General features: G+C 34.4%; 1 protein-coding gene across 2 annotated transcripts; it reads right to left on the bottom strand.

Annotated features, from left to right (window-relative positions):
- Positions 1–2217: 2217 nt before the first annotated feature.
- LOC128182467 (glycogen [starch] synthase-like) lies at positions 2218–20636 on the bottom strand. Of its 2 annotated transcripts, none has more exons than XM_052851103.1 (14): positions 20444–20636; positions 16410–16591; positions 15687–15878; positions 15215–15400; positions 14588–14732; positions 14137–14254; positions 13546–13666; positions 10431–10597; positions 9689–9767; positions 9451–9564; positions 8795–8921; positions 7698–7855; positions 5598–5699; positions 2218–5305 (listed from the first exon to the last, which is right to left on the bottom strand). In XM_052851103.1, the coding sequence occupies exons 1-14, from the start codon at positions 20586–20588 to the stop codon at positions 5051–5053; spliced, it is 2091 nt and encodes a 696-aa protein (XP_052707063.1). In that variant the 5' UTR covers positions 20589–20636; the 3' UTR covers positions 2218–5050. The 2 variants fall into 2 exon arrangements, with proteins under 2 accessions (XP_052707063.1, XP_052707070.1); XM_052851110.1 differs by lacking the exon at positions 7698–7855 and adding an exon at positions 6912–7069.
- Between the last annotated feature and the right edge of the window lie 1197 nt (positions 20637–21833).

The following is a 21833-nucleotide window of genomic DNA, read 5'->3' as shown; positions in this document are numbered from 1 at the left end:
TTTTGCCATACTGTCTGTTGTTGTTTTTGCCATACTGTCTGTTGTTGTTTTTGCCATACTGTCTGTTGTTGTTTTTGCCATACTGTCTGTTGTTGTTTTTGCCATACTATCTGTTGTTGTTTTTGCCATACTGTCTGTTGTTGTTTTTGCCATACTGTCTGTTGTTGTTTTTGCCATACTGTCTGTTGTTGTTTTTGCCATACTGTCTGTTGTTGTTTTTGCCATACTATCTGTTGTTGTTTTTGCCATACTGTCTGTTGTTGTTTTTGCCATACTGTCTGTTGTTGTTTTTGCCATACTGTCTGTTGTTGTTTTTGCCATACTATCTGTTGTTGTTTTTGCCATACTGTCTGTTGTTGTTTTTGCCACACTATTTTGTTGTTGTTTTTGCCATACTGTCTGTTGTTGTTTTTGCCATACTGTCTGTTGTTGTTTTTACCGTACTGTTTATTGTTGTTTTTGCCATACTGTCTGTTGTTGTTTTTGCCAAACTATTTGATTAAATTGTTTTTTGCCATGTTGTCTGTTAGTTTGCTTGGCCCACTGACACAGTTAGATTCAGTAGATCTTTCCGGTATTTCGTGGAAAACATCGCCCTATTATTGATTAACCATTTGTCGTTGCATTAAACCTTACATTGTACGAATTAAATAACGTCCTCTCTTGCCCGGCAGTTAATGCAGACAAATTACCGCGCACCCCCCCCCCCCCCCGGATCAGGAGTTTAAGGCTTGCATGGTGAATTTGAATATAAAAAAATTCTTTTCCCAATATTTGGGTGTAGATACCCCCTCCCCCCCCCCCACAAACACACACATTAGAATACAAAAATGCTGACCACCTGAGTATTTAGGGTAATAAAATCATATGTTCATGACAATGTATTGTATTTCAATCGCAGACATGTTAGCGTGTTTAGGTGTTATAAATAAAATATTCTAAATTGTTTCATTTCTCTGTACTCTGCAATTAAACTATGAAAATATTTGTTTATGTCAATATACTTAATATACACACTTCTACTGTCACGAAGTTGTCATCTGCACGGTTAACAGGTTAATGTGTCGACAGTCTCTAGGGGGAGGGGATGAGCGCTGTTGACAGGTGCGCTTAAACAGGCCTTACCAAAGGTCCTCATTAGCTTATCGTTGTAGATGTCTGCACGGAAAAGTAGATAGGAAGTAACTACGATTGTTAGCCAACGTTGTGATGACCCACGAGTGACTTGGGTCGAATGCTTCAGATTGGAGATATTTTATTTATGAATTAACTCGTTTTCATGTTTTGATATTCTCTGGATGGTAATACACGTTGACACAGCGCACTGGTTAGCTAGAGATAGCGGTAAAGCCATTCGACACTGATGATAAAATGGACGTGGTTCAAGTGACTAGTTACACTTTAAATACTATATCTGTACACTAGTAGTCCCGTATTACTGAAATACTGAAAAAACTCAGCCCTAGCTAAATTTGTATCGGTATCGTCAAATTGGATTTCCCCACGGAATTAGGTCACCTGTAACAGTAAATTCGGTCGCACTAACAGATTTCTTAATTGATGGCACCTGCTTCGTACCAGAATTAGATGATCTATGGTCCAATCGTTTACCTTATTATGGTCTTAGTATGTAAATGGTGAAAGGCCAGCGGTGACTGAATTCATTTAGGTTTGATGTATATTGGCCAAAAAAATATATAAATACAACCACATGTTAGAGATTTCATGAATTTAAAATACAATTTTTGGGTTTTTGGAAATTAGCAACTATTTCCATAATCCATTTTGAAAAAATTGGTGGCTTAGCTACAATGTACATGTAGGACATTTAGGTTGCCAAGTACATTTTACTAGTAATAACAAAGTGAGTGCATACATAACCTAGTTTGTGTTTTGATTTATTCCATTCTCCAGTTGAAAGGCCGGTGGGGGAGGAGGCGGGTGTTATTCACAATTAATCGTTCAGAAACATGTAAACTGAAATACTCAATTATAAGGTCCTAAGGTAAACATACATCGCCATCGCCAAACTTTGGCACAGTTAACAGATGCGAATGCTACATGCGACAGGCATTGAGTTTTGACACAGTCTGTTAGTTGATCAGTTTGGACTGTCAACCTGTAACGCAGAAATGGACCAGCGTTTTATTAAGAATAAACTATCGGGTACGAAGTTATAATTTGCTCAAATAACTAAATAAAACAGCAGATACCAGGTATGTGCTAACAATATATTTATATCGTATAATTATACCACATCGAAAACAGAAAATGCTTACATGTATCATATATTAGGGGATTTACAACACACTCAATAAGCAACATTTTAACACACTCGTATGTGAGGTTTGTTTATAGGAAACAATATTATTACATCAGCATTAAACCTTGTCATATTGTTATTTATGTGAGGTTTGTTTATCAGAAACAATATTATTAAATTGCATTAAATCTGATCATATTGTTATTTGCTTACATCATAAAAGGAGGAGAACTCTGTATGTAACAATTATCACAGAAATCTATGGAAGCACTTATCTATACACCTAGTGTCCGCAAAAATGACATCATGCAAGCTCTCTGTGACTTCTACTCATTTCAATTCAATCTTACAATAGAAAATGAATCTTGTTTTCAGCTAATAAACTCAGTAAAATTTTCAAAAACATTAAGCACTCATTTTTCCTTTGTAAAGGAGAGATAGCTGCACTTGTCTATACAAAACAAAACAATAAAATAAAAACACAGGCGTCAGAACTTTACACAGTCATAAACCAGTACAGAAACACTGTGACAGAGGCAAAACTCTCCACACAGGATTAAATATACACAAAGGAGGAAAATCACAGAGATTTAGCTAATATAACAGCTATATACACCTTATTCCAAGATATGGGCTGGATATAATGCAGAGTTATCTACCATGAAGATGTACATATGTAAGCTCTAGTCGCTGAATATCTACAGAGCTAACCAAAAACAGCTTACTAGAACGCACAACAGTTGAGTACATTGTACACTTGAAAGTCTCAAGAATTCTCTTTTTGTAAGTCATTTTCATTTGATATTTTAGTTGTAACATTTTTAAATAGCACTTGATAAAATAATGCATGCATTGAAAAACAATCTAAAAAAAAAGAATACTCTACAACAATTTTTTACTGCATAAAATCAACACACTATACTCATCTAATCAGGATCAATCAAGCACAATCAAATTTGTACAGATAAACAAAAAAAAATAACTCAATAAGCCAGACATCCCTCTATTTGTTATAGATCAGTAATAGAGTAATCATCTCTGTTTCTCTCACACACAATATGTAAAGACTGGCCGTATATACTGAAACCAGAGGTGGAGAGTGAAGGATCACAGAGATGTTACACCTGAGGAAACTACAAGGTCAGTCTGACACTGACAAACCACAGGTGTGTATATCTACATGTAGGTGAGATCTGTATAGTACACACTGTAGTATATACTATACAACAAAAGCTCAGCCAGAGGGAGAGGGGGAATGCATCATTTATATACACACTCAGTGGATGGCACAAAATCTATACAGTGTACATAGTCAATAATTAATATAACAATCAATGATAACAATCAACATTTATTAACTTGGGCATAATGAATTTGAAAAAATAACCCTTCATTTTTATAAAACAACTGTTTTAAGAGTTTCTGAACTAAACAAAAAACATACAATCTATATCCAACACTGTGTAACAGTTTGTATGTTTCACTGACATCATTTACTTTTATCAACTTTCATTAAAATTAATCATAAGAAATTATCAAATTAAGAGCTGCAGACAGATTGGACTAAATGCTTTTGTTGTTTTCAGTTGCATTTGGGCGGTTGATTGCTAGAGGTAGCTGGGTTACAAAATTATTGATTAACTAGAATATCTGATCAATACATTAATTGACAAATAGGATACCATAATAACACCATTCAGCTGAAATTAAATTACAATTAAAAAATACAATCAAAATCTGTAAAGCTGACTGAACTTCACTAATGGAGAGGGGGGGGGGGGGGGTTGAAAGTCTAAAGCAGAACATGGTTTGACTAGCTACCACCTGCTGAACTACAATAAACATTCATAAACCTATAAATGTCATTCAAAAATACTTCTTTTATCATAGAGCTAAACTTGGGTAAAAATCTATTAACAGATCTAGCAGAATGTTACTTTTCCAGAATCAATTCAAAATTGGAACTACAAGCACTTGAAGTTGTTCATGAATATTTATATATATCTCTATTTATGATTTTTGATTTGAACAAACACAGTCCTTCAACATAAGAGTTACTTAAACCTACCTTGCATGTAGCAGATAATGATTCTCTTGAATTCATTGTATGATTACTAGAATAAATAGATTTTTATTCCATCATATAAACTTTTTATTCAATCACATAAACTTTTCTTTTAGAGATTGTCTAGTATTGTAACAATTGTAAAGACTGTCTAGTATTGTAACAATTGTAAAGACTGTCTAGTATTGTAACAATTGTAAAGACTGTCTAGTATTGTAACAATTGTAAAGACTGTCTAGTATTGTAACAATTGTAAAGACTGTCTAGTATTGTAACAATTGTAAAGACTGTCTAGCATTGTAACAATTGTAAAGACTGTCTAGCATTGTAACAATTGTAAAGACTGTCTAGTATTGTAACAATTGTAAAGACTGTCTAGTATTGTAACAATTGTAAAGACTGTCTAGCATTGTAACAATTGTAAAGCACCTGATAAAACAATACCGACTCTTTTTGTTAGATTTTTACCTCACAACGACATACTATGTTGTGAAACATTTTGATTGCTAACTAAAAGAGAGAAAATAAAAGAAGAAAGCAAATAAAATATTAAAAATGAGGTCAACTCATTTGAGTGCACTTGCCAACACTCCAGTATTATATAAAGCTTTTCTGTGGTATAAAGCAAAACACCTCACTACTCGATACACCAGGTAATTAACCTACAAACTGATAGAAATCCTTTAACATGTAACAATAAACCGGGATGTCCTTCTGATTCATCACTTAAACATCGGCATGTCGGACTCTGGGTTAGAACTCATTTCAGCATTCTCTTCATCCTCGTCGATATCATCATCTTCATCATCCCCATGTTCCGAGGGGGCTGGGGTGGAGCTGCGTGAGGCCGAGGGTGAGGAAGGTTCGGAGGCTGGCCGAGGGTACATGAACCTCTTTTCCTGTAGGATCTCCTCCTCCTTAGCAGCAAGGTCAGGGTATCCCCGGGCTACAGCGATCTGGCGGGCTTTTCTGTAGTACTATCAAAAATAATAGAGTACATAAGAAAAGAAATTCACTAACATCTGTCCAATAGTTAAGAGTTTTAAAAAGTCTACAAAATATTTCATACATCCATATCTGTGTTAACTCACACAAAGGTATTCACACAAATTTTCAAATCAATGAAAAAAAAAAAAAGAGTCGAATTCTACATCTTTACATACAGTGCACTAGTTAATTAGTAATTAATGTCATCTTTCTGTAACAAATCTTTATCATTGAATCCATTGCCATCAATAAAAGTGAAAGTGAAAGTAGTCTTCCACTCACCACTCCCAGGTTCCTCCAGTCTAGGAGGTCACTGAGGCGCTCCGTACGATTTCTCTGAATGATACGCTGTCGCCGGGATAAACAGGTGAAATCATACATATACTGAAAAGGAAGAATAAATCATGAATGTACTGCAAAGGAAGGAGAAATTATACACTGATGAATGTTATGTAGTAAAACTGTATTGTAATTTTTAAAGAAATTTTGTAAAATATTGATTATAAGACAGTCAAACTAAAGCTTACAAATACATGTAACATTTTTTAAACATTAGAATTAAAAGTAAAAAAAATTGAAAATTGAAAAATGAATAATTTTAAGACACTGTATTACAACCCAAATCAAATGTAAAATTATGTTAAAGTTATGTTTAAAATTTAATGCATAAGACAACATTAACTGAGTAAGAAGAAATTCAATTTATGTAAAAACTTGTTGAACTTGATAACCATGACAATTTTGCATTTGTTACAAGTCAAGATTTTAATACATTTTACTGTGATGAACATTAAACTCTTGCTTTTGATGACTGTAAAAAATTGACTTTTAATAGTTGCTCATGTCTGATTCCATCCAAACATGTTGGAATGAACAAGAATTTTTTCATATATTACATGGTTATCACAAAGGAAGCTAGCTTAACTCAAGAATGCAAACTGAATGTTAAGCAAGAAATACCAGTTATATAGAAAGATTTAGTGAAATACATGCAAAATCTATACAACAGATGAATTATTCATCACAAGCACATAGACAAACATAATAAGACAGCCGTAGATACAACAGACAAGATGGACTGATCTAGACACTACAAGAAGACAGCAATAGACACTACAGACATAGATACAACAGACACAAGATGGACTGATCTAGACACTACAAGAAGACAGCATTAGACACTACAGACATAGATACAACAGACACAAGATGGACTGATCTAGACACTACAAGAAGACAGCAATAGACACTACAGACATAGATACAACAGACACAAGATGGACTGATCTAGACACTACAAGAAGACAGCATTAGACACTACAGACATAGATACAACAGACACAAGATGGACTGATCTAGACACTACAAGAAGACAGCATTAGACACTACAGACATAGATACAACAGACACAAGATGGACTGATCTAGACACTACACGAAGACAGCATTAGACACTCAAACAGATATATTAAGTCACAACTACACAAACAGTGTTAGACATTAAGAATGAAAGATGGACAGCTCCAGTCCTCACTGAAGAAAGATACTACAGACAGACAGACCCACACATTCCCCTGCTGGAGACAGAGTTGTCTACCTTAGTCAGTTTATGGATAGATTCGTCTGGACTAGATTCGCGCCGATCAACCACATAAATACCATACGACTGCGTGTCTGTCACATGATTCTCCATAAAACAGCCGAATCCCGACAGGTTGGTCGTGATGCTCGGTATTCCCATCACCGTACACTCCGCTAGAGTTAAACAGGACATGATCAATCAGGGGGTGCGTCTTGTACAAGGCTCCTCACTAACCCAGGCCATCAGGCTTAACAAAGACAGACACATCGCAGACACCTCTCTCTAATGACTGTCTCTATACAACTTGAGAAGGAAGGCATGTCAAATCTGATTGACTTTATTTACGTAAGTTCAGATACCAGGTACTCATTTAGTAAAAAAGGTACCAGTCGAATTAAAAATGTACTTCTTAAGCATGAACTTTATATTTTAATATTCTTGTTCTGAATCATTTGCATTGCCTAACAAATTGCAAAATATTCAAAATCCATGTAAAATTTCATGTTCAACTAATGATTAAAACTCTTTGAAATTTATTGTCAATTCTTGGAGAATCCGACAAAAGAGAGAGAATCTGTCAGTAAACTCTAAATACACAAAGAGAATACAGACTTAAAAAAACATCAACATTCAAAGCCTTCAGGTGTTAGTGAAGCCAACTCATAAGTATGCATGCAATACAGGGAAAGACAACTCTATCCTGTCAAATAAAATAAGAAAGGCTGGCATGCTGTAAAAAAAAGAAAGTGACAGGGGGCCTACAAATAAATGGGTCATTCCATGCTTGGTTCCCATCGTTACCTGAGTCAGCTGATGGATTGATTCGTCTGGACTCTTATATCGGCGGTCTACAATATAGAGTCCATAGGACTTGGGATCATTGATGTGTTCCTGCATGAAACAGCCGAAGCCCGAGAGGTTCGTGGAAATACTTGGGATCCCCATCACTGTGCACTCAGCTGAAAGTGGGTCAGAGAGAACAGTTAAAACAGACACAGACATCTCAAAAACAGGTTGTCCAGTACATGTACAATTGTCATGTGAAAAAATCTCATTCTCTGGAAAGAAATCTTATCAAGGTACATTACAAAATACATGTATCTGGGAGTTGAAGTATAATATTTTCTGAAAAAAACCCCACCAGAAATATTGAATTATTAACTAAATTATAAACTTTGACAATAAATGTATAATTTTTACTTTTGTGATCTTTTACAAATTTTGGTTAAAATGGGGCCATTGAATTTTTACACGTTATATTTTTACGAATAGTGTATGTCTGTAAAAATTAAAATAACCAGAGGTAAAAAGTTCTGGCCGTGCCAATGTTTGTAAACACATTGAATGCTTTTACAAACAAATCCCATGTTCAGAAAATTGTTTTGAGTTAACAAGTCCTTAAACTATTATGACATGTTTATTTACCACATTTCTTATACAATGTGCCCTTTACTTATTCCTGTCAATCTAGGTATCACCATTGTTGTACAATATGTGCACATCTTGAATTTACAGGAGATACAATGAGAGACAACTCCATTTCAAAAATATATCTCAATCTTTTCTCTCTCTTTCTCATACATACCAGATGAAAATTTGTGTTTCTGAACTTCTGTGAAAATTCATGCGTTTAAATTTTACAAATTTATAAAACTTGCAGCAAGTAATAAATACCCATTATATGGTATCCACATATTTGTATCTATTCTATTACTGGTATTTCAAATTGCAGACATAGAAGTATTGGACACTCAGCATCCTTCTTTCAGAAAGTGTATACTGTATCATCTAATAACTACTTGATTCTTTTACGGTAAATACTGATATTTGGACAGATGTATTAAGATCAAATTGTAGTTGCTGCCCTGGGTTATGAAAGCAAGGAGAATGTGACAGACCTGGCGTGTAGCCCCAGGGCTCGTAGTACGAAGCGAACACCCCAAGGTGACAGCCCCGGACAAAGTCCTCATAGTCAAGGCCAAACAAAGGGTTGGTGGAGTTCAGGAACTCGGGGTGAAATACAACCTGGAAAACAAGTGTTAACACAGATACATCACTGAAGGTCAGAGTCAGAGGTTTGGTACAAATTCCTTAACTATTCACGTTTCCCTTAGCTATTCTTGTATATCATAACAATTTAAAATTGATCTTGAATATTAGCATCTCATGGCACTCCATGAAATAAATTTTTAATCTATATGGATAATATTCACAATCTAAACAGGAATCAAAAAACCTTTTTTCTCATTTGTCCTTCTTACAGTGATCTTGCTTGCAGATCTCTACCGTATATGAATACAGTCACATAGACTTATACATGTACCAATAAAACACATATGTAAACCATAACAAAGCTCGGGATTTGTTTATAAAACAAAGATTCAGTATTTGACTTTCAAAATTTGACAAAGCATTAAAAGTACCCATATTAACCATTCTAAACATTAAAATTGGCATAAATAAAATTTTAAATTTTGAGCTTAAAATTTTTCCAAGTCCCCTTAATCTTGAAGGGTTATGCTGTTAGAAAATAACCAACATAAGATGATCCTACCTTCACTCTGTCCTCTTTTCTGTTGAAAAGTTGACATCTTCGAAGGGCATTAAGGATTTGGTCGTTGGCGTCTTCATTAACATTGTGCGTACATATAGGAGGTAAGCTGTTTCTCTGAAAGATGCAACAGACATAACTGTTATGAATTGATTTCCCTCTTTGTCTGCTTAAAAACGAATTACTAAACAAGCTGATCGTACAAATGCTTTGATCTTCTTTTCACAAAGATATATGGTACCTGAGCAGAGTAGATACACCTCTTAAGTTTCACTATATCTTCTTGTTCAAGAATTTCATCTCCAGTTGGAATTTTGCCCCTGTAATCAGAAAATTACTCTCACAGGTTAATAACTACTGTTAATGGATAAAATATAAATAATGATGACTGGAGTAACATCCTCTCTGATAACACACTGTCAACCTGACTACAATACTGTATACAGAATTATTTTCGCCCCGTGTAATTTTCGTCCTTCTACATTTGCAAACAGTTTCGCCCTGTCTTGAATTCGCCAAACACAGTTGTGTTTAAATAGAGGTAACTTGTGACATTGAAATCTGCACAGCCTCAAATTGGCCCGCTGACAAAGAGGACAAATGGGGCAAAAATAAAACGCGGGTCAATATTTCCCTGTATACAGTATTCCTTTATAGCTAAACTCCTACAAAAATAAAATGCGGGTCAGTATTTCCCTGTATACAGTATTCCTTAGCTAAACTCCTACTAATCTTATGTGCCTGAGGGACTGCTCTACCTCTCCAACTATTCCATACCTGAGCCGCTGTTCCATAATTAGTAAGACTCTACCTGAGGCATAATTAGACCATACCTGAGGCACTGTTCTTTAATTAGACCACGCCGTAGCTATTATTCTATAATTAGACCATACTTGAGCTGTTATTCTATAATGAGACCATACCTGAGGCACTGATCTATAATTAGACCCTATCCGAGGCACTGTTTTAAAGTTAGACTGTACCTGAGGCACTGTTCAAAGATCCTCTTGCCAATCTGTGTCTGTACGTGGTGCACGGTCTCCTTCAGCTGTTTGGAGATAGCCTGGCCCCGCAGGGACTCCACGTTGAAGTTGTTGGTCTTGGTGGGGAAGATCAGGAAAGCCACCACTGTCGCCTCACTGTTAGCTTGCTGGAGAGAAAACAAAATCATCTTAAGGTCAGACGACACGTTCCTCAATGTTATACAGTGTATAACTTTATCCAGGAATTTGTTAATTGTTTACTACTACTTTGACAAGCTTTCTTGCAGAAAATAAGGGTACCTTACAAGGCATTTCTGCAAAATACTAGAGTATGCAATTTCCTATATAATCTTCTTGAAAATACACTTGAATTGCTGATATAAAAATTAAAAAATATACAGCACAGTGAAATTCACTATATTGGAACTCTAACACGGCCGGGGCATGGCATTGAACTCACGACCTCTAGAACCTATACGTTTCTGGCAGTGAGCGGCCAAGGTTCTAACCACTCTGCCATCTATACATATAATTACCGGTATATACAAGTAAATTTGAATTATTTTAAAAATAATTAATATAACATTAATATTTTTTATTGGAACTCTTTATTACAAGGAGATACAAAAAAGATGCTTGAGGAACGTGTCGTCTGACCTTAAATCCTATCAATATCTAATTGCAGGAGACAGACAAAACATCTACTTACTGGACACAGACAGAAAAATACGAGGGTCAATCAAAAAATACGAAGACTTTTGTCATAGCTATGTTACTTAACGTCAAAGCATTACTAAATTTGGTAGACATAATTTAGCAATAGTTTCAAACAATTTGCAAGAAAAAACATTAAAAAATTCCTTTATTTCTAAGAATTATTTAGAATCTAATCCTGCAAAAATAAGGTCACGGCGCACGGTCAAGATTTGTGTTATGTCAACAATAAACCATATAATGTTAAAAGTACTAATATCTCTATGAATTGGGCATAAAACCAAATAACATTGAAACCTCAAATTAATTATAGTCATGGTATTCTATGTACCAAATAATGACAGGATATATTGTTTTGTCAAACAGATATTAGTAACTAAAGACAATTAGTCCTCTTTAGAATTAACTAAAATCATCGACGTCGCCGGACGTCACGGCGCAACGAGAAGTACAAACAAAATAGATTTAACTCACAAAAAAGCCGATACAAGCTATGAAAATGCTCAATGGTGGAAAAGATAAGAAAACAATTATTTGCAAATTTGTGTTTAACTGTAATAAATTTTTGGGGGGTGGTGGTAATTGTATTTTGAATATAAAACAGTCCGAAAGAGAGTAAAATATCTGTAAATATTTGGTCAAAAAATAAGTAACGTCAACCGACGTTCAGGTTTATCCCTACTGTACACTAAGAGATACACGGTTAGAAAATGAAAAATTTGAAGAACTAACTTATGATTTTTGAATAAATGTGTGCAAATAAGATGTTAAGTGGTTCAGTGCCATTTTAAATTGTAAGGAGAAAGGCACAAGAGACTAAGCGCGATATAAAGATGGGGTATATCTATAAACTGTGCGTGTTTTATCTTGACGTCATGTTTTAAACGTTACCGTGCGCCGTGGTGACAAAACATGTTGTTTTTAAAAAGGAGTAACAAAAATACCGTTTCATCAAATGGACTAAAACTTCGCATATCAATAACATAAGTGTTGGTGCACAGATTAATCTGTTAAGTATGACTTTCATTAAAAATATATAATAGACAGCCACATTGTCTTCGTATTTTTTGATTGACCCTCGTATGAGCTTGCTGGACAAAGAGAAAGAAATATTTAAGGACGACGGACCCAATTTACTTCTACAAGAGTGATTTTCATGAAAATTTTATATGAGTTAGAGTTACTAAAGACATACAAAAATCAATCAAAAAATAACATAAAAATCGAAATAGATTTTTAGTAGGGACCATTTCAAAGAATGTTAGTGTTACTTCTTTTTTTCAACTGAACATAATGGGGAAAAAGTGTACTTGTAAGAGAAAAAATTATTTTAAAAATATTCTGTAATAGATTTTCTATTCAAATTCAAATATAACACTTATATGATGATTTTGATTTAATATCATTTAAAAAATGACCGTGCCATTGACTTTGTTTTGACGGAGGCACATGCCAATGTGCGGTTAGTTGTTATATTTTTTTCCAATTTTTCATGAGAAGTAGTGTACAAACTCTAAGAAAAGTTGATGTAAATTATTTGGAGGTTGATTTATGAAACAAAATAACTACTAACAGAGTAGTTTAACATTTGTGTATGATAAAATACTTCAAACTTAAGCACAAGGGCCGTTTTACTCTATTTTCGATACGAGTATTGAAGCAAATCGAAATCTAAATGATTTGTACACTGGCTCAAATTCTGTAAACTAACCTACAGTGTATATAGATGGTTATAATTAACTTGTACTAATAAAAAACTTACCACACTACATGTACTTAACATCCCTTAAATAATGTTTTAGCATGTTATATTCTAGCAAGGTCAGCCAGTACCTGCGCTACATAAAGTGTGAATTGATGACATTGAACAGCTATATATTGCGTCATAAGCGATTTTTCATTGAGTTTTAGTGATTGTGATGTAATACAATGTATTGAGATTTCAATTTGTGTAACAATCACTCCTTCTAGCTAAGCGATGTATCTGCCCAAATAGAATTGGGTCCACCGTCCTTAAAACATCATGCATTAAAGCTTGGCTTTTATTCAGCATTGTTCATAGAAACGTGTAATGTTTACTAAGCTTATAAACACATCAACTGAATTTTTACTCCTATTCCATTAATGCAATTGTGAGTGAATTATTCCTAATCTCACAAAGAAAGGAAAACGACAATACATGTAGGAACTCAAGAGAGATAATTCTTGTTACATAAATTCTATAAAATTCATCATTATTTTATTTTTTGGGCCTGAAAACCCTAGATCAATAATTTTGTGCTAATTTCCTTTTCTATCATTAAAACATCATAATTCTGGTTGTCTTATGTTGTCTGATATGAATATATGATCTTCTAATGACACCATCCTCCACAGAACAAATAAAGTACAATGTACCTACCTTGAGATAAAAGTTTAGTCTTGCCAGTGATTCTATGAACATGTCCGCTCCTTTGTTGGAAAACTCATATCTCCCAGCCGTGAAAAAGTATAGTGTCTTATCCAGATCAAAGTCATAGTGCCTTCAGAATAAACAAAATATATGTGTCATACTTGGATTCCCGATTTGATCAAATCAATGGCAAAATTTATAAATCTGTGTGTATTGCCTTCGTACTTGATATTTGTTAATGATGTACAATCTACTAGTTGGAGGTGTTGTTTGTTGTGTTTTCATACAGAATTAAAATCCAATCATTCTTACAATTTTTACACGATTAATGAATAACACACGATATATAATTACAAATATACGTTTTTTTTAAAAATTATTCTTATCTTTTAATTTTTCACACAGCCATTTCTTCTAATACCTCTCAGATGAAATATACATATTTTCACTGCTCCAATATAAGTCAACTGCTAGACAGCACTTAGCTTTTTCTAAAAACATTAGCTAAATCTGCCAAAGGTTGTAGAAGGGCAGGGTAGATAACCCTTTGCTGGCGAAGATGACAAAGAGTGAGAACAAAACAAATCTAAATTAAGGTACCCATAAAAATGTCCCCTGACGAAGTCGTGGATCTTCTCCTTGTAGATGGCATGCAGATTCTGGAACTCATGGATGGCACTGAATTTGACCACATTTAATCCGTTGGGGACGATCACATCTAGAAATGTAAGAGATTAATGATGACGGCTGTATCAAATCCATGAAAAGATGTTGGAAGAAGCATTGAATAGCCTACAGGTAATCAGCATGTTTTCATAAGTAAACCACTCACTTAATTGTGGCCATGGAATACACTGAGAGCAATTGGGTCACTCACCTGATTGAAAGCGTTTGTACTTGGATGACACCATTGGGCCAGCTAATTTCCTTGGTAATATTCACTGAGCCACTAAACTGGCTGAAAACCAATAAGCCACTCGCCTTGCTAACATCAGTGAGCTCTCACCTATCATTGTGCCACTCGCTTAGGGGACATAACTGAGACATTTACCTGGCTTCCGTTTCAGCAGGTGCTCTGCCTCCACCCCGGTGATCTCGGACACAGTGGTAAACACCTGAGAACAGTGGACCGCGGCCCTCTCCATGCAGTAACGGTGGTATATCTGACGGTCACCGGCCTCCTTGTCTAAGTTATACTGAAAGATAATCAAAGTCCTGAATGTACTGAGAGGTCATATGCTATTATACAAGTATCAATGACCCTTCCACCCTAACATCCAGTGACAGATATCAATATAAGCTGTAGAACTTGTTTGTCAACTGTTGTAAAATAAATAAATTTTAAGTGGATTATATAAGTTGAAAAATTATAAAGCCAATTTTTAGTTGCTTGTTTAAATGTTTGTGATCTGCCTTTTTCATTGAATAGAATATAATAAGTAAAACTAATCTGTTCACATAAATGTAAACCAAAAAAAAACTGGTATTTGTGCATCAAAGTTTAATAAACACTTTGCTTCCCTGAAAATTAAGCTCTTTGTCATATTTTACATCAAACCATACCTCAAGAAGAGCATTTTGATTTTATAAATCCTTAAACTGATGTTTAAAATCTTAAAATTAGAAGTTAACATAATTTTTTTTTATAGAAGGGTACTACATTTTATGCACACAGTACCTTGTCTATATTGTTGTAGAAGTCTGAGCTGCCAGCACACAGGTATCTCCCCAGCAGTGTGGCATGTGTCGTGAAGATGGTGGTACAGTCCACCTTCCTGGTCCGCAGGTAAATCAGCCCCGCCCCAGCCAACCACTCGTGAAAGTGAGTCACTACAATCGGCTGATCAGTCAGATTCTTGCGAAACTGAATTGAAAAAAGTTTTTTGATAAGGATATCGTCATAAGGAAAATGCTTTAGGAAATATATACTAGCATTTACATCTTGAAAATTGCTTTCATATTTGAGACACAAGGGTTGCATAGCAAAACAATTTAGATGTGAACTTTCAAAAGTGCTACAAAAAAATAAAAGCAAAGTTTTTTTATGGAAGAACACAAAGACATATGATAAATGGGCCTAAAAGTACTCTAATTATTACAAATTAAATAATTTGAAGGTAAAGGTATAGACACTTATTGTCTTTGCTCACCTCACCAATAAACCAGGCTACTAGAGCCCCAAATATGACGGCGTCGTTCGACTCGCGGTCGTGCCAGGGGATTCCTATGCTGGCTTTCTCCCACAGCTCATGTTTGAATTCATCCAGCTTCCAAGCAGCAGATCCGATGTCAAACAAAATGACTTTAGGATATCCGTCTATCAGCCAGCGACCAAAATAAACCTAACAAATAAAATAAGTTATCTCTGTCACAACAGAAAGCAATCAATAGAGTTTCTGCAGCAAGATGCATCAGATTAACTGAAATACTGTCACAAGAATTTTTTAAAGTAATTTAACATCTCTGTTCTATGTCGTGTGAAAATGTTGGTGCTGGCCATTATAATACAAATAGTATTGATTGAAGATGAATTCTGCACAGCACTAGAAAAAACTGGATAACAAAAAGAATATGTTAAGAACTCTGAGAAAGTAAATGAAACATGCAATAGTAGGGGCAATATTTTACCGGTAGTTAAAATAGATCAAGAATAAATAAAGTCCTTTCCGCCCCCCCCCCCCCCCAAATCTTTTTTGTAGCTCTGTTGTTTTATCAAACATTCCTCATTTTGTTGATTTAAAAAAAAAAAATACCGGTAGTGTAATATTAGGTGGTTGAACATTGGTACCTTACCTAATATTACCGGTACTAACCCTGATACTTGGCTGCATTTCTTATGGTATAGACTGTATTACTGTCAATATTTGACTCACCTTGATACCTGCGTCCCTCATGGTCTGAAGCGTCTGTCTGTAGACATAGTGGGAGGGCTCCAGGATCTCCACCTCCGTTCTGACACATGCCTCGTTATAGGGACCCAGCAAACAGTACTGTTCTCCTAGCTCAGCTACACTGACCGGGGCCTTGGACTTGATGACAGTGTAGATACCACCAACTACAAACAGACAGACAGACATATCAAACACTGTAGATACCACCAACTACAAACAGACAGACAGACATATCAAACACTGTAGATACCACCAACTACAAACAGACAGACAGACATATTAACCAGATTAGATATGATCAACTATAAAGAGACAAAACATTATCATAAAATACAATACATGTTTACAGACGAGTGTAGATACCTCCAAAATTTACATTTTAGTGATGAAACATGTAGCATCAACTACAGAAAGACTGAGGTATCAAACACACTTCAGTCCAGATGCCATAACATTCTGACAGATGACCTTTGCCCTCTGCTAACAGTGGATGACAAATTTTGTCAGATCATTAAACGAGTCTAAGTTTATAACCCAATGTGGGGAAACATTCTTTGTTGAATCTGATAGCCACTATTACCTTGAATCTAATGCTAGCAATTAATTTGGTTCTAAAAAGCATTTTGTTATATTCAGTAGTATATTCTCACTATATAACTCTATCAGGGATGGGGTAATTGAAAAAAGTATTTGTAATTGATGGTAATTAATTACATTTGTCAAAGTAATTGAAAGTAATTGGTAATTGAGTCTGTCTTCAATTACAAGTAATTGAATGTATTTAAATACATTCCAAAAATATTGTGTACTTTCAATTACTTTTCAATTACATCTCAATTACTTTTTTCCAAGTTTAAAATATAAAAAAGGTGTCTTATAATGATAAAAAGATTTTATACATGTTTGGCATGGACTTTTGTTTATACAATAATTAAATGTCCCATAATGTTTCATATGTTTATTCAGCATGACACACTGCCCAGAGCAATAGGTAATGATCTAATTTTGTGGAGGTGTGAACTCCTCCAATACCCAAGAACCCCAATTGATTTTAGGCTCAGGGGAATAAAAATATCTCATTCTTGTGAATTATAGCAATTATTATTTATATACTGATATGCTGTACTGCCGAAAGTTGTACTTTCTGAATAAACATAGTTTTAATATGTGAATAAAGATGAATTCACTATAGAGAAAATATTATTCAAAACCAAAAAAGAACTCAATGGTACTTAATGAATTTCATATTAAAGAAAATTTTCAAGAAATCTGATCTGAACTGAACTATACAACCTTTAAAAACATAATCGTACATAAAGCCATGTATATCTTAATGTCGTTAATATATGTATATGTTCTCAAGATTTGAAAAATAAAACTAAAGTAATTGAAATGTAATTAATTACATTTATCAAAGTAATTGAGAGTAATTAATTACATTTTTAAAAATCAATGTACCGGTAATTGTAATTGCAAGTAATTGATAAAATTGTCAATGTATTTGAAAGTAATTAATTACTTTTCAAAGTAATTGACCCCAACTCTGAACTCTATATAGACGAATAGTCAATAATTGTAATATTAGCTCGTCCTAAAAATATTGACCGGTCAATATTTTTTTGATATTGACCGGCTAGGAATAACATCTAGAGAACATTCTTTCTATTTCAAAAAATCGCCTCTGATATGTTGATTCGTAAACAATGACGTAAATAACTCTTCGCAACTCCAAAACAAGGTGACGTCATAATAGGCAGTCAGTCAAGGCATGTAAACAACGGACGCGCAATGAGACGGTTTGCTATCATAACGGATATAAGGATTTGCAAATTAATGTGAAGTAAAATCAGATAGAACTTCTGTATGTTAATTCTTGCGGTCGACAGAATATCACCAGTGACCATTTGATGCTGAGGATATTTGTGAAATGAACTTTGCATAAAATTGAATTCGTAAATTCTTTGTTAAGCTAAGAAAATTACGGTGATCTGTTTTCAATTACTTTCTTAAATTTTGGTTTGTTTCTTCATATAACAAAACAAATGTTGACTGTGTTTTCGGGCAACATTGATTTTATTAGCCCCCGAGGGATGAAATATTGCTCGATGCGAATTAATTTGGTACTAAAAAGCATTATAATACATGTACAAGGTGATCAGCCAGTCACAAAATATCTGAATATGATTCAAATATTGACTTGGGTTGAGGGCAACACTTAAACCATATGCCCATAAGGGATGAAATATTGCCTGATGCTAAGTGAGCAAAATATTCATCTCAAGGCAACATTGATCATATTAACTTAGCCCCCAAGGGACGAAATATTGCCCAACATAAAGAGAAGGGCAAAATATTTTTCTCAAGAGGGCAAATATGATCAGTGTTGCTTGAAAACACAGTTAATATTTGTTTTGTTATATGAAAACCAAACTTAAAATCAATAGAAACACATCACAATATATTTAACATAGAAATTAGGAGTTCAGTTTTGTGCTAAGTTTATTTCCCAAACACTCTTGGCATCAAAGGGTCACTGGTGATATTCCACTGCCCTTAAGAATCAAACAACATCTGTTTTACCCAGTTTTACTTCTCAATAAATCCATTATGCTAGCAAAATGTGAAATGCATGTTTGTTCCCAGCTTGCCTTAATTGACTAATTGCCTATTATGACATCACCTCATTTTGGAGTGGCAAAGAATTTATTTATATCACCATCTATGAATCTACCAATCAGCATGATCTGAAACGATTCAACATCATCCCTAGCCGGTCAATATTTATCAGATATTGACCATTTACATAATTTTGTTTAATGATATATTTTAATTCATCTAAAACATTCTTTGAAAATTATTAGTGATATAATTTGGTCGAGCTAAATAGTAACTGTTCTTATATTAATAATGTCAGCAATTGGACTGAAAGTCATGACAGGTTAATTTTGCAGTTCTTAAAAATCACTTGGCCTCTGACCTTGACCAAAGTATAAAGTATATGCATGTAGCTTGAAGAATTCTAAAGATATGACAAGTGTCAAAGAAAACATCTGGCAGAAAAAGAAAGTCACAGAGAGTTCAGTGTTTTTTAAGACAACTTTTTAAAATAAATCTTAAAGGATAAGCTGATGGCTATTTGTCTTCATGTAATCAGACAATTTGCCTCTAAAATTACAGTTATGTTTGATGTGAAACAAAAAAAAGTCTACTTAAGGAGTCATTACATGCAAAAACTTAAATTGAATGCACTGTATATAATCTTTTCATTTCACGCTAAAGAAAACATGATTGGGTAATTATGAACCTCATTTACCATTAGCACGACACATATTAACCTCCCATGCGTCGAGTCAGCAAATGTTAAATATCACCTGGGCTATCCACAATACAAAACATGAATGAAAGCACGAATCATAAAGCTACATGGTAAAATGAAGAAAGCGTGTATTTTTTTTTAAAAAGGAGACAAAAACATGAAAAAGACACATTCAAACTTTAACTTTTTTTATGTCAACATGATGAATAATACATTGAACATTATTTTGTAAGGACCCATCTTTTATTACAAGAAACATGAATAATTTCTATCAACATTCATAAGATAACTATCAAGGCCACATGGTCTCAATATATCACTCAACTTTGTCCAAATATCAGGAAGAGATTGACCTTCGGTTGCCATTAGATGTAGTACAAGAGAAAGATGTGTAAATATCTGCAGTTCTGCACACTATAACTCGATGAACATACAAATTTAATTCACTGATTAAACATGCAGCTATTTTACAATATCTTCTCTTCAACATGTACCCAATACGTAGATCTCTAATTATTTCCTTTTAAGGCAAATATCTCGAACTGACACATCCCGCAACATGTCATAAATTAGTGAAGGTATATTTGACCTCCCTAAACTCGTACGTTTTACATGGTCCGTACATGCAGTCGTTTGTAGGTCAATGTTTTTTAAACCTGACCTAAATGCGTGATATATACATGTAGCCTACTTGTTTTACCTTTATTTGCTACTTCCCAGGCGATTTCAAACACCCATTTGTTTTGTGCGGCTGCAGTGGCCCCTCTGTCCATAAGCATCTCTTCAAATTCCGGACATGCATCTTTAAAACTTCTGTAAAAACTGTTTCGTCTTCTCATAGCCATAATTTTCACTGTCTCAGCAGTAAGATCAGGTCAAGAACATTGGTAGTATTTTCTGAATTGCGAGCCCGATATGAATATCCGAATCTCGGTCACGTCGCAATAATCCGGATGCAACCCCCCCCCCCCCCCCCCCACCTCGTGTATTTTTTCTTTGTTCATCATGCGTTCTTTTTTAGTGTTCGCTATGTCACTGTCCTTTTAAGAATTACTTATCTGATTTATATCTGGAGAAAAAGATAGCTAAATTATTTTTTTTTTTGGCTTGTCAAGATTTTTGATGAGTATGCCCGTCCCCTTTAAAAACGATGCTACGTACATGTACCTGCTGCAGTCTTTCTATCAAGAATTTCAACAGAGTTGTAATTCAAGACGAGTTGTGAACGTTTCATGACTTTAAAAATATGAAAATTTTAGTAACTTCCGTGTAATCCACCCTATCCTTAACAGAGCTTTATCCTGGACCCACAAATCATGCCTTTCTACGGACGGTCCTCACTTCACACATGCCACCTCCCCTACCTTCAAAAATTCCGTAATTTGCCCGTCACTCACCCAGTGAATTAAATTTACGAAAACCACATGATACTGATTTTATTAATTTACTTTAACTAGGCTATATCGTACCAACACCGTTTGAAGTTCATTGTTTGAAACTAAATAGAAATGAAATAGAAAAATAGTCGATCAAAGCAAATTGTGAAAAATAGAAGGCAGAAATAATCTTTACATAATGTTTCTGTATACGTAGCAATAACATGCATTCCAAAAAGACTAACGCAAAAAAGAATGATTAAAAGTATATTGTATGTACTGAATTCACTGATTTATTGAAAACAACGACCACGTGTTACATTCTGATAAAATATAATAACTTCAGATTAACATCTAACCAAGGATTATTATTTTGAGACATAAACATGTAACACTGTGCCGGATAATTATGCCAGTGCCAGGGTGGCATTTTCGCACCCGTCTAAGCTGCTTATATCGAACAATTTAACTATGCTTAAAGAGTTTACAACAACCTTTGTTACATGTGTATCATTGTATCTCACCTATCAAAAATAAATTCCTACAAGAAAATATTTTTTCCCATGGGAAAAATTTAAACTATATTTTTCAAAGGAAATATAAAATTTCCTATCGGAATACAAGAACTTCCTACAGGATTTTCAATTCCGGTAGGATTTGAAAAAATCCTATAGGAAGTCTTAATTTCCCATAGGAAAACAACCTGTCTGAATC

The sequence above is a fragment of the Crassostrea angulata genome, chromosome 1 (genome assembly GCF_025612915.1).
Source record: "Crassostrea angulata isolate pt1a10 chromosome 1, ASM2561291v2, whole genome shotgun sequence".
NCBI classification, from domain to species: Eukaryota; Metazoa; Mollusca; class Bivalvia; order Ostreida; family Ostreidae; genus Magallana; species Magallana angulata.
This window is presented reverse-complemented; position numbering and strand designations above follow the sequence as displayed.

Coding starts and splice junctions, on each gene's coding strand:
- LOC128182467 (XM_052851103.1), bottom strand. CDS start 20,588: ATGGCTATGAGAAGACGAAACAGTTTTTACAGAAGTTTTAAAGATGCA. Junction 16,592..20,443: donor CTGGGAAGTAGCAAATAAAG/GTAAAACAAGTA, acceptor GTCTGTTTGTAG/TTGGTGGTATCTACACTGTC. Junction 9,768..10,430: donor ATCTTTGAACAGTGCCTCAG/GTACAGTCTAAC, acceptor TTCTGATTACAG/GGGCAAAATTCCAACTGGAG.